Source organism: Thalassophryne amazonica, chromosome 18 (assembly GCF_902500255.1).
Source record: "Thalassophryne amazonica chromosome 18, fThaAma1.1, whole genome shotgun sequence".
Taxonomy (NCBI): Eukaryota; Metazoa; Chordata; class Actinopteri; order Batrachoidiformes; family Batrachoididae; genus Thalassophryne; species Thalassophryne amazonica.
Window position 1 is genome coordinate 68,841,758 of NC_047120.1, and position 14,557 is coordinate 68,856,314.

The window sequence follows — 14,557 nt, forward strand, 5'->3', positions numbered from 1 at the left end:
CCCTACTCCCACCAATCACACATAAGACACCTCCAGTAACTCTGGTGGTGTCAGGTAACCACCGGGAGGTGATCGAGTTCTTTGTGACTCAGGCCACCTCCCGTGTGGTTTTGGGATTTCCCTGGATGCTCAAGCACAATCCCCGGATCGATTGGCCGTCCGGGGTAGTGGTTCAGTGGAGCGAAACCTGCCATCGGGAGTGTCTCGGTTCCTCGGTTCCTCCCGGCTCCCAAGCTAAGGAGGAGGTCCGAGTCCCGCCCAATCTGAAGGCGGTGCCGGCGGAGTACCATGACCTCGCTGACGTGTTCAGCAAGGATCTGGCTCTCACGCTTCCTCCCCACCGCCCGTATGATTGTGCCATTGATTTGGTTCCAGGCAGTGAGTTCCCGTCCAGTAGGCTGTACAACCTCTCACGGCCGGAGCGTGAATCAATGGAAACCTACATCCGGGACTCATTAGCTGCTGGGTTGATCCGGAATTCCACCTCCCCGATGGGTGCTGGTTTCTTTTTTGTGGGTAAAAAAGATGGCGGGCTTCGTCCATGCATTGATTACAGGGGGTTGAACGAAATCACGGTTCGCAACCGATACCCGTTGCCCTTGTTGGATTCAGTGTTCACCCCCTTGCATGGAGCCAAAATCTTCACCAAGCTGGATCTTAGGAATGCGTATCATTTGGTTCGGATCCGGAAGGGAGACGAATGGAAGACGGCATTTAACACCCCCTTAGGTCATTTTGAGTACCTGGTCATGCCGTTCGGTCTCACTAATGCTCCCGCGACTTTCCAAGCGTTGGTAAACGATGTCTTGCGGGACTTCCTGCACCGGTTCGTCTTCGTGTATCTAGACGATATACTCATCTTTTCCCCGGATCCTGAGACACATGTCCGGCATGTCCGTCAGGTCCTGCAGCGGTTGTTGGAGAACCGCCTGTTTGTGAAGGGCGAGAAGTGTGAATTCCACCGCACTTCTTTGTCCTTCCTGGGGTTCATCATCTCCTCCAACTCCGTCGCCCCTGATCCGGCCAAGGTTGCGACGGTGAGAGACTGGCCCCAACCAACAAGCCGTAGGAAGCTGCAACAGTTCCTCGGCTTTGCTAATTTCTACAGGAGGTTTATTAAGGGCTACAGTCAGGTAGTTAGCCCCCTGACAGCCCTGACCTCCCCAAAAGTCCCCTTCACCTGGTCGGATCGGTGCGAAGCCGCGTTCAAGGAGTTGAAACGGCGCTTCTCGTCTGCACCAGTTCTGGTGCAGCCCGATCCTAGCCGCCAGTTAGTGGTTGAAGTGGATGCCTCGGACTCAGGGATAGGAGCGGTGCTCTCCCAGAGCGGGAAGACCGATAAGGTCCTTCACCCGTGTGCCTATTTTTCCCGCAGGTTGACCCCCGCTGAACGGAACTATGACGTCGGCAATCGGGAACTCCTTGCTGTGAAAGAGGCCCTCGAAGAGTGGAGACATCTGTTGGAGGGAACAGCCGTGCCGTTCACGGTTTTCACTGACCATCGGAACCTGGAGTACATCAGGACCGCCAAGCGGCTGAACCCCAGGCAAGCCCGCTGGTCACTGTTCTTTGGCCGTTTTGACTTCCGGATCACCTACCGTCCCGGGACCAAGAATCAACGATCGGATGCATTGTCCCGGGTGCACGAAGACGAAGTCAAAACGGAACCGTCGGATCCCCCGGATCCCATCATCCCGGAGTCCGCTATCGTGGCCGCCCTCACCTGGGACGTAGAGAAGACCGTCCGGGAGGCCCTGACCCGTGACCCGGACCCCGGAAACGGACCAAAGGACAGACTATACGTCCCACCAGAGGCTAGGGCTGCAGTCCTGGACTTCTGTCACGGTTCTAAAATCTCCTGTCACCCTGGGGTGCGAAGGACCGTGACAGTCGTCCGGCAACGCTTCTGGTGGGCATCCCTGGAGGCCGACGTCCGGGACTACGTCCAGGCCTGTACCACCTGCGCCAGGGGCAAGGCCAACCATAGAAAGACCTCTGGGCAGCTACAGCCACTGCCCGTGCCTCATCGCCCCTGGTCCCACATCGGCCTGGACTTTGTCACGGGTCTCCCGCCGTCCCAGGGACACACCGTTGTCTTCACGATAGTGGACCGTTTCTCCAAGGCGGCCCACTTCGTGGCCCTCCCGAAGCTCCCAACGGCCCAGGAGACAGCGGACCTCCTGGTCCACCACGTCGTCCGTCTGCATGGTATACCATCAGACATCGTCTCCGATCGCGGTCCCCAGTTCACCTCGCACGTCTGGAGGAGCTTCTGCCGGGAACTGGGGGCCACGGTCAGCCTCTCGTCTGGGTACCACCCCCAGACCAACGGGCAGGCAGAGCGGGCGAATCAGGAACTGGAGCAAACGCTACGCTGTGTGACAGCCGCACACCCGACGGCCTGGAGTACCCACCTGGCCTGGATCGAGTACGCCCACAACAGCCAAGTGTCATCTGCCACCGGCCTCTCCCCATTTGAGGTGTGCTTGGGGTATCAGCCCCCCTTGTTTCCGGTGGTTGAGGGAGAGGTCGTGTGCCCTCGGTCCAGACCCACCTACGGAAGTGCCGTCGGGTGTGGCGTGCCGCCCGCTCTGCTTTGTTGAAGACCCGGACGAGGGCGAAGAAACATGCAGACCGGCGGCGGGCCCCGGCCCCCAAGTATCGTCCTGGGCAGGAGGTCTGGTTGTCCACCAAGGACATTCCTCTGCAGGCAGACTCGCCGAAGCTCCAGGAACGGTACATCGGACCTTATAAAATCCTCAAGGTCATCAACCCCGCCGCAGTGAGGCTCCAGCTTCCGGCCTCACTGCGGATCCATCCCGTTTTTCATGTTTCCCGGATCAAGCCCCTTCACACCTCACCCCTCTGCACCCCGGGTCCGGCGCCACCTCCTGCCCGGATCATCGACGGGGAACCGGCTTGGACTGTACGCCGGCTCCTTGATGTCCGTCGGATGGGCCGGGGTTTTCAATATCTGGTGGACTGGGAGGGGTACGGTCCCGAGGAACGCTCCTGGGTGAAGAAGGGCTTCATCCTGGACCCGGCCCTCCTGGCCGACTTCTACCGTCGCCATCCGGACAAGCCCGGCCGTGCGCCAGGAGGCGCCCGTTGAGGGGGGGGTCCTGTTGTGTGGGCCGCTGAAGAGGAGGTACTGCTGGCCCACCACCACCAGAGGGCGCCCTGCCTGGAGTGCGGGCTCCAGGCACCAGAGGGCGCTGCCGCCTTATGGGAGCAGCCGGGGTGACAGCTGTCACCCATCACTGGACACAGCTGTTCCACTCAGCACAGAGGTATATCAGGAGGACGGCGTCTCCACCTCAGTGCCGAGATATCGCCTAAGACTGAGGTAACATTCTCTGCATTCATATTCTGAACAACCAGCTAAAACTTGTTAAACCTTTTCAGGACTGTCGACTACTGGTAGCTACATTGCTTGGATAGTACTCACCTTCCTGCTATACATTGACAAGAGGTGGAGGCGGCTTCTCCCCTCTCCGTTACTGGGTGCTGTCGCATCCACACCTGTGTGTTGTTGCTCTCTCCCGCCAGCAGTACCGGATCCGACGAGCGGAGGCAGTGGCCACCTGGGAATTCGGGACTTGGCGGTTCCAGTATTTCCAGGGTTCGGTGGCAGAGGAGATCTGGGTGGTTCCGGTTCGACTGAGACGGACGTCTCCTACCTTCGAGCCTGCCCACATGACACCAGCGGATTCGACCCCAAATTGTGATTGCTGTATTCATTGTGCTCGTTTCACAATAGTAAATCTTGTTATTCACCTTCCTCCATTGTCCGTTCATTGCGCCCCCTGTTGTGGGTCCGTGTTCCTACACTTTCACAACAGATAAAGCTGGGTATCATCTGCGTAACAATGAAAATTTAAGCAATACCGTCTAATAATACTGCCTAAGGGAAGCATGTATAAAGTGAATAAAATTGGTCCTAGCACAGAACCTTGTGGAACTCCATAATTAACTTTAGTCTGTGAAGAAGATTCCCCATTTACATGAACAAACTGTAATCTATTAGACAAATATGATTCAAACCACCGCAGCGCAGTGCCTTTAATACCTATGACATGCTCTAATCTCTGTAATAAAATTTTATGGTCAACAGTATCAAAAGCAGCACTGAGGTCCAACAGAACAAGCACAGAGATAAGTCCACTGTCCGAAGCCATAAGAAGATCATTTGTAACCTTCACTAATGCTGTTTCTGTACTATGATGAATTCTAAAACCTGACTGAAACTCTTCAAATAGACCATTCCTCTGCAGGTGATCAGTTAGCTGTTTTACAACTACCCTCTCAAGAATCTTTGAGAGAAAAGGAAGGTTGGAGATTGGCCTATAATTAGCTAAGATAGCTGGGTCAAGTGATGGCTTTTTAAGTAATGGTTTAATTACTGCCACCTTAAAGGCCTGTGGTACATAACCAACTAACAATGATAGATTGATCATATTTAAGATTGAAGCATTAAATAATGGTAGGACTTCCTTGAGCAGCCTGGTAGGAATGGGGTCTAATAAACATGTTGATGGTTTGGATGAAGTAACTAATGAAAATAACTCAAGACAGAAAGCAAAATGGAATACGGACGAATTAACTTTGTCGTTGGGATTTGTTCACATTTTTCAGCAGTTTGTAAATTCTGACAAAGCGCCAGCTACAGGAATGAAGTTGGACGATGGTTAAAGTTAAACGATGTCTCCAAAAGTCAGCCTAACTCCAGATTTCTTGTTTCGTTTTGGCTTTGGTGTCCTTCGTTAGTGCCGTGTGACCCCGGCTTAAAGCAAACCTTTCTGTCTTGACGTAACGTGAGTAATGCACTCAAGTGAGTAATGCACTCAACGTGTGCACACACACGCACAGCAAGACAACGCAGCTGCAGGCTGCTGTGGACAACACAGACTCGCATCAGACATGACCACGTGCTGTCGCTTTGTTTTGATTTTGTTTTAAAGCTTCAAGGTCGCCGTTTGCATCGTTTTTCTTTTGTTAGTTTTGGTTTCATTGCGGTCTTTTAAGTGCTCTGTACTTGCAGGCTTTTCAGTGATGGGAGAAGTCCAGGATCAGTCGTCCACTTTTTCTCTGCGATTTGTGACTTTGGGATTTTTTTTTCCTTTGTTCATGTAACCCCATGTGCCGTGTGACCGGGCCTTTCCAAACAAAATATCCCCGATATGAACATACAAGCTTTTAATTCAGTGATATTCATCTGACACATTCTAAGAATCTTAATTTGGAATCATTATGTGCACCAGCCGTGAGCAAAAACCATTTAGAACGACTCAGCTCCGGCACTTTGCCAAAACCTTGATCGTCCATATGCACATGTTCTGCAGATTCCTGATAAAGTTTCCACTGCACAGAGATGAATACCTGCCTCCAAAGCCCTGTGGCAATCTGCAGTGTTTGACTGAATTTCCAGACTGACCAGTTTTCCCTTTGAAGCCTGAACAAAGCAGAAACAATGGGCTTTGATGGCAGGATCACCGTCCATGTTACAAGACTTCACCATATGCTGTGTGCCCACACTGCAGCTCACTGCGACTCACACAGTTGCCACTGACTTTCATTTTAACAATGGACCATGGACCAGGGGGTTAGGTGTCAAACCCATTAATCCACAGCATGAGAAACCAGCTGAAAGCATGTTTGGTTTGATACTGCCTCACAATTTTCCAAGGGAGTGGGCCATAGAAGAATAAATCTTGTTGCTGCTAACTGAGAAATCTAGCACTAACAGTGCTGCTGACTATAAAGGGCATCTTTTATACAAGACTGTCAGAGAGGAATGAAAAAATATATCATTTATGTTCTTGTGTCCATTTGTCAGGGATGGAAGTAACAAACTACAGCTACTCATGTTACTGTAATTAAGTTGGGTTTTTCTTAATACTTATACTTTTATGAGTACATTTAAGTCTGTGATTAAATTAATCTACTATGTTACTTTTAAAATCACACTTACTGAGTATAAAAGAGTATAAAATTTAAATTAATATTCCAAACTTTGACCAGTGATGTGGTTATCAATACAGATGTCCAAAAGTCTCAAGTCAGCTTGCAAGCAATTGGTGGTCATTATGACTTGAGAGTGACTTGCTAGTGACTTCGTCCCACCTCTGGTCAGGACGTTTTGGAACTGAAATCTGACACTTTTCGGATGTGCGCCGATTTGTCATTCTGACAGCATTCTGTGTGATTCTGGCTATGTGACAGGGGTATAGACTTGAGAGCTCTGGCAGAATCAATATTTTAATGTTTTTTATTTTGTGTTTCACCTTAAATTAATCATTACCAAACTGGTTGGATCCAAACGAAATACCAGATAATGATGTTCCATTTTAGGCTACATGACATAACAATATGTATACTGCCCCCAGTGTTTTGTCAAACTAGCTAGTGCTAGCTAACTATTTATAATTTATGTTTATGTATATGTTAGCCTGTCCATAAGATATTGTTGAAGCTGATGTGTCAGACCAACATTTATATATTACATTACACAAAATTTATCTTCTCTGGTTAGAAATGGAAACCACACCAAATTATATCTTTATTGCCTGCTGCTGCTAAATTCCTCTCCACCATTCAAAGATGTGCACAACCTTCAGAGGAAGATTGGAAGTGAAGTCATGACCAAGTTATGGCAACCAGGAAATCTTTATATTTGCATTAAGAGTGGAAAAAATAATGTTCTCATCAGGTTACCATTATACTAAATCAACATTTCTGTTCTGGAACATTACAAAGTATAAAGTTTCTCATTGTGATTTTGTTCCTTGCTTCAAAGCCTTGTTCTTAAATTCCTTTCTTTAAAGATGCAAAACCTTGAAGACTTTATGGGGGAGGGAGGGCAGTCTCTTCTTCTGTATAATTAAAGGCATGTAGCAAACCTGCTTATTGATGTATTACTGCCACCATCAGGTCATGCATAGCACACAGCCAGGAGGAAAATACGTAACAGCCAATCATGCCTTTACAGTACATTCCAGTCCGATGGGTGGCAATGGTGTATCCTAATGTTGAATGCTTTTAGTTATCTCTTTCTCCACAACTAAATCTTGATTAGGCATGGGCCGGTATGAGATTTGGACGGTATGATAACCGTGGGCAAAAATACGGTGGTTCCACGGTATCATGTATAGCTTTAAAATGTGCTTTAACAACATTATGGCTATTTGCATATGAAGCGAGCGTGATTCAGGCACACTACTGAGCACTATACCACTGATAACTTTAGAGAAAATACAGAAATAATAGTCACACTTTTAGACATGTAGCATCTGCCCCGTGGGAAACATGACTTACTTGCTTAGGGAGAAACGTGGCTGGAATAAGGTCCGGAACTCCGGATGCTCAATACTTGGCTCAGCTCCACCAACAAAGTGCTTGGAATACATGTATTTGTTCTTCTTGACATGTTTGTGGGAGAACTTTGGTCGACCACAAGGACAGCTCGAGTCCACCGCTTGTACTTCTCAGTGGTTTCAAGGATGGGATAAAGCTTACGCCTTCTGTGTAATCCTTTGTGGGTATCTTGAATCGCTCCGAGTCCGGCACGGTGCTTTGTTGCCACTGTTTTTGGTTTGAAGGGCTATTCCGCAGAAAATAAAACTAAAAAATGTTGGATGACCTCCTTTCTCCAATTCATTGGAGTCTGCCCATCTAATCCCATACAGCCAAATTGATCCTTTTAGATGGAGGGAAAAGCTCAGTGCAGGCTTCGCCTCCTTCAGCCATGATGCAGAGCTAGTTAACGTTAACTGCCTGTTTGTAAACAGAGACAGAGGTGGTCGCCAGGGGGAAGGGCGTCAGCGGCTGCCTCCGCTCTGCCTGTCAAGAATTCTCATAACCCGCTCATACTGTAGGGACGGTATAACGGAAAAATTTTGTGGTTTTGATACCGTAGCTTTTTCATACTGCGGTATACCGTGAAAACCGTTATTGGCCCATGTCTAATCTTGATTACAGTATTTTCTTGAGTACAAATAGCACCAGAGTAAAAGTCACTTCAGCCTCCCAAACTGTGACCCCCCTTCCCCCCCCAAAAAAACAAAAAACGGAAGATATACTCTGTATGTTCTTTTGTTGTGAATGACTGAAGTAAGTTGGAAGACGAGAATGAAAAACCTCCATTTATGTGATTATTCACACGCCAGTGACAACGTAACAAATGTTACGCCACACGTGTGCAGTCACAGCTGCTACAGTACGTGCTTGTTTACCTCAAACTACGCATGTGCATTATGGTGGGGGGGTGTTCACCTTCTGCAGCAGTGTAATTAGGCCAAAGGAATCATGCCTGCTAATCTATAACAGCAGGAATGTTATTGGCACAGTGTTAGCATCGCTCAATACCTACTGCAGGATCTCTACTGCTGCACCTTTATGCAAAATGTCACAAATGATTTACCCCGTTAGCACACAGAGTGAGGCCCTGACACAGAGCAGGAGACTGGGACAGAATGACTCAGACAGACTGATGCATCGCTGTTTCTTTAAAAACATTCTAATAAAACAAGTCATCCAGTGACAGCAGCCCATTTTAGATTCACACTAGTTTTCTTTCTGCCTTTAGTGATTCCTTTCAGGGCATTCGTATCCATCCTCTTGGACGACTGATGGTGAGATTTTTCTGCTATATTTCAGGGAAGAGCCAAAAAGCCTGTTGGCATTGGTATCTAGATGATACATTGTATACTGATGGGATCATTTGTCTTCTCAAAGCTTCTGTCTCTTGTTCTCGTTAGGCTTTCCAATAGTCCCCCCCCTCCGACCATACATCATGTATTAAGCAGTACCTCATTAAAAATCACTGCTGTGTTGATATTCAAGGCAAACCGTTATGTTCACTGCAATAATCAATAACGTCTTGATTGTCTCCATCAGTTCACGCCCATGATGCTGCTGGTTTTTATTGATACTAGTTAGGCAGACTGTTTGTTAGTCTTGACAGGTTCTGCAGGAAGCAATCACTGGTGTCACTAATCAGCCTGCAGCATGATAATCAAAACACAGGATCAGATTATATTATCATATAATGAGGTTATGTGTGATGACGGCTGAGCCAACACCAAGATGGGAAGAGTGCATCATTTCAGAATTGGTCATTTGTACACTGCTTCTTGCTAAAAGTCTCTGCCCCTATGTCTTACTGTATTTTCTGAAGTATATTTCGCACTTGTTAAAAATTATTTATGCAAAAACATTTTCACATTTTTTTTAAATATAAAAAAATCCGTCTTGAAGAAGAAAAAACAATATATAAGTCACACCTGAGTATAAGTCGCACCTTGTTTTTGTATTATCAGCTCTTTAATTTTGGATTGTTGTAGTGTACTTTTTTATTATTTGCATTTATTCTTTTATTATTAAAATTAGGGTGAGAGTTTATTTATAGTTTATTATTGTATTATTATTATTGATAACGAATCTGTTTTTTTTTGGGATATAAGTCGCACTTAAGTCAGAGGACCTCAAAAATGCAACTTATACTTCGGAAAATATGGTATTAAAGTGAGACAATAGGCGGGCTTACATTACCCTCCCAATTTCACAATCTGAAGTAGCGAATTGAAAATGCACTTAATGGAAATGCATGTATTTCTGAAAAATAATCAAATATTACAAAGCAGGTTTTGCAAAAACATGAGGTGGTTTTTCAGGTGATTTGAAAAAGCATCATTTTTGAAATCTGAAATGACACTTTTTCTGCCATTGCAGGTCATATGATATATGGAAGGAGTCACATGACATTCCAGAGTGTATGACACAGGATATGTGGACATAGGAAGAGAAAGAGTTTGTTAAACATTGTAAGGGTTGATGTTACAGCAATGTGCGATTACATAAAACAATGAAATGGAAATATTTAGCAGGATTTTCCTATCTGCCACGTGACTATTGGAACTACAGCTCTCACAAGAGCCTTGCTAGCATGAGAAAACCCTGGAGTCAGTGTCACATTCAAATACTCAGTGGAAACTGTAATTTCACAATTTTTACTTTTATTTTTTGACATTCTGAAAATATTGATGAATTTTGTGCAAATATGTAATGGACACCCAGCTAATGATGATAACAAACTGAATAGCAAGTTGAGTTTAAATATTAAATAGTATGTAGAATAAAGAAACTCGACAAGGGGGGAAAATTCTCTGATATCACATTGGTAACTTGTTGTAGGTCAGAATCCGTATGGGAAAATGTAATTCAGTGCATCCTGCATTCGCCCTATTAAGGTTTCAAATTCAAACTTCGAAGAGGTCGCTGCGCTGCGAGATCTCAGTAACATTGAGAGCTGCATTGAGACGCTCTGATCGGGCTGCACTTTAACCGCTGCACACGGACAGCAGCATTAACATCGCAACATAAAACTATTTTTATATTGTGCCTAAAACTCTCATGAATATATTCTCTGGGTTTATAGACGTTGTTATTGTGTTTATTTTATGTAAACATGCGAGAATCACAGGCCGTCTCTTCGTTATTTTCAATGGGAGCTGCTGTGAGCTACAATCGCTTCCTGTTCATGTCGTTCTGGGGAAAAGTGAAGTTTGCTCTTTAACGTCTTGATTATTGTTCTTTACAACACTGTTTGTCCTCTTTGTTCCAGACTAATATATAATATGTCTGAAATTCGGTTTGCGTTTATTAAATTCCACGCAGATTAAATGTAGCAGACACGGATTATTTGTTATAATTGTTTTAGCAAGTTTTCAGGGTATCATACAGCAGTCTCTTATTAATGTGGCAAAAAGCATAAAAAATTACATTTTTGTAGTATAATATTCATTTACAATTGTCATCATCTGGATTCTCTATGTTGTTTTGACTGCAGCGACTCTCGGGCGTGCAAGGGATTGTGGGATACATCAATAGGGCAAATTGAACAAGTTAAAACTATTTTTTTCTTTCTGTCGATCTCCAGCAGTCAGCACTGATACATTTGTGTGTGTGTGTGTGTGAACCATATTTAGATGCTACATCACTCTGACACAGTCCCTCCACCTGACTATGAGCGGAGCTCCAGCGGGGCCTGCAGGCACGGGGAAGACAGAGACAACTAAAGACCTGGGGCGTGCACTTGGCATCATGGTCTACGTATTTAACTGCTCTGAGCAAATGGACTACAAGGTGAGCATGATCAAATGGGAGATATCATTTTCAAGATTGCTTAACTTATTTAGGAGGCCACACACCAAACTGTTTTTGGTCTTAAGTCAGCTGAGTATAACTGAGGTGAGCGTTCCAGTGTTGTGTGTCAAATCCTGCAGAGACACATTGAAAGCTAAACTTGACCCCATTTTCTGCTCATCTTTCTACTACCTAACCAACAACTCCACACTCAACCTCTGCAGACAAGTAGGACATTGATCTAATGTGAGTTTTTATAATGACACTTTCTGCCATCTGCTTCACTTGATTGCAGTGAAGCATCACAAGAACAGAAACCTAAAAAGAGCTGCGAGATTCTCCCAGCTAATGTGAGAACAGCTGTATGTGAGACAGCAGTTGGCGTGACTCAGTGGAGGAAGAACTGATCAGCCGTGTTGAGCAATTCCCTGTATTACATAAAACAAAGCAAAATTTGGGCTCAACAGAGCTCTGCAGGGAACTGAGGAATCGCTGGAAGCTGATGCCTGTCATTCAGCTGTACATTCACACCAGTACCTTCACATGTTTGTGAGCAAGCACACTGATTTGACAAGTCAACCTCCAAATATCAAAATTGAAAAATATTTTATTTTATGACAGTTATGTCAGGATTTAACACCTAAAACTAGGGCTGCACCATGAGGTCATAGATTTCACCAGTGATGTGGGATTTCTTGTTTGGTTACTTTTCTATCTTGTCCTCTTGTCTTCCAGGACACGCGCACACACACACATCTCTCTCTCTCTCTCTCTCTCTCTCTCTCTCTCTCTCTCTCTCTCTCTCTCTCTCTCTCTCTCTCTCTATATATATATATATATATACGAGGTCTGTTAGAAAAGTATCCAACCTTTTTATTTTTTTCAAAAACCATATGGATTTGAATTACGTGTGATTGCATCAGCCAAGCTTGAACCTTCGTGCGCATGCGTGAGTTTTTTCACGCCTGTCGGTTGCGTTATTTGTGAGCAGGCTTTGTGTGAGCAGGCTTTGTGTGAGCACTGGTCCACCCCTCTCGTCATTTTTTTATTGCGAATAAATGTCTGAACGATTTGGAGCTTTGCTGCATCAATTTCTTTCCAAAAACTGTGAGAGACCTCCAGGTGGACACCGTTCGGAAAATTCATATGGCTTTCAGGGACGATTTTATGGGGATTACACAGATTAAGGAGTGATCCAGACGGTTTAAAGACCACCCACAACTGCTGAGAGCGCGCCATGCTCCGAGCGCCGATCGACAGGCTCAGACCCTGATGAAACAACCAGATCATTTTCAACGTGAAGGCTTTGTTGATCCGGGACGTCGTCTGACTTTCACAAAAAGGCAGAAGGCGTGGATATCAGCACTTTTTCGGCACATTCCACTGTTACAGGAGTTTTTTTTTCATGGAAAGAAAAGCGGAGGGACGCGCCACGGAGCCGTTCATTACGCGGCACAAAACCACCTCCGTGTTGGTCTCACAGGACGGCTTTCAGGTGGATTTCAGACGGCTGTCGGTTGCTTTTCAGTCGTGTGATTATCCGAGAAATTGAGCATGAGCTGGACATGCCCCAACATGTCCTGTGAGGCTTCATCACGGCGTTGCTTTGCGCCATGCGGCTCCACCGCGACGCGCGGAACTCCTCCGCACGTCTGTCTCAATGTGCCGAAAAAGTGCTGATGTCCACGTCTTTTCACAATTCCTGTGCTAGTCAGACGACATACCGGATCAAGACAGCGTCCAGTTTAGAAATGAACGGCACATTCCACTGTTACAGGAGTTTTTGTCATGGAAAAATGTTTTTGTCATGGAAATATATATATATATATGTATGTATATATATATGTGTATGTATATATATATATATATGTATGTATATATATATATATATGTATGTATATATATATATATATGTATGTATATGTGTGTATATGTATGCAGCAAAAGCGCCTTCGTGTTGAAGCCTCACAGGACATGTTGTGACATGCCCACCTCTTCCACAATTTTTCGGATAGTCACACGACGGTCCCTCATCACCACAGCGTTCACTTTGGAATGATCTGGTCATTTCTGCATGTTGATGGCCGACCAGAGCGTGGCTTGCTCTCCACCATTGTATGCCCATCTTTAAACCGGTTGTACCACTCCTTAATCTGTGTGATGCCCAGAGGATCGTCACCGAAAGCCGTCTGAATAATCCGAATGGTTTTCACCTGGCTGTCACCTAGTTTCTGGCAAAATTTGATGCAGTAGCGATGCTCCAGTCATTCCGCCATTTTCCTTGCAAAGAAAATCCGACGAGAGACTCCACCCATCCTCACACAAAGGCTGCTTACAAGCAAATGACGCAACCGACAGGTGTGAAAAAATTTACGCATGTGCACGAAAGTTCAAGGTTGGCTCATGCAAGCACACGTGTGTTGTGTGGGCCGCTGAAGAGGAGGTACTGCTGGCCCACCACCACCAGATGGCGCCCTGCTTGGAGTGCGGGCTCCAAGCACGAGAGGGCGTTGGAGCCGCTGGAGGTGACAGCTGTCATCAATCAACACCAGCTGTCACCCATCACCACCACTATAAAGACCGGACTGCAACTCCACCTCCTTGCCGAGAAATTGTCTACCATACAGGTAATTTTCTCTGCTGACTCAAACGTTGAGTAATAATCTGAACTTCTTTTGCAGCCGTTATCCTGTGGTGTTTGCCTTATCTGTGGGATTGGCGTTTGGTGTGATCAGCGACGGCTTCGCTTCACACTCCAATCAGATAAGTGGTTAGACAGGAGCTGCACGAGTGTGTGATTGGAGGTGGAGGTTCTCCCTCCTTCACTGAACACAGACTGTGGGATTACTGAGTGTGCGGACTCACACTCATCCAGAACTGTTTCTGTTTTCTGCCAGCAGTACCGGGTCTGACCCTGAACCCTGGGGCGCAGGGCTTGGCGGTGCCGGTGTTCTTCAGGTCCGTTGGTGGTGAGGCTTGTGTGGGTTCCGGCTTCTCTCTCACCGGACGTCTCCTATCTTCGAGCCTGCCACACGTCACCTTTTGTTGGATTGATATAACACATTTGTATCTGTCTGTATCATGTTGTGCACCTTCACAACATTAAATTGTTACTTTTTGGCTATTCCATTGTCCCTTCATTAACGCCCCCTGTTGTGGGTCCGTGTCACGACACTTCCCCAACAACGTGATTCAAATCCATCAGGTTTTTGAAAAAATAAAAAGGTCGGATACTTCTCTAACAGACCTCGTATATGTGTGTGTATATATATATCTGACCACTTTTTTTAGTAACGAGTAATCTAACGCGTTAATCTTTCCAAATCAGTAATCAGATTAAAGTTACTTCTTCATGTCACTGTGCGTTACTATTATTTTTCATTGTGGGTCGATAACAGCATTAAACTTGGTCCGT

General features: G+C 45.9%; 1 protein-coding gene across 1 annotated transcript in view; it reads left to right on the forward strand.

The window, feature by feature from the left end:
• Positions 1 to 14,557, forward strand: part of dnah9 (dynein, axonemal, heavy chain 9) — a 396,633-nt gene that overhangs the window by 130,818 nt on the left and 251,258 nt on the right. Inside the window, exon 33 of the mRNA XM_034193818.1 lies at positions 10,986 to 11,142. Within this exon, the coding sequence (XP_034049709.1) occupies positions 10,986 to 11,142 (157 nt within the window). The remainder of the gene's footprint in view (positions 1 to 10,985; positions 11,143 to 14,557) is intronic.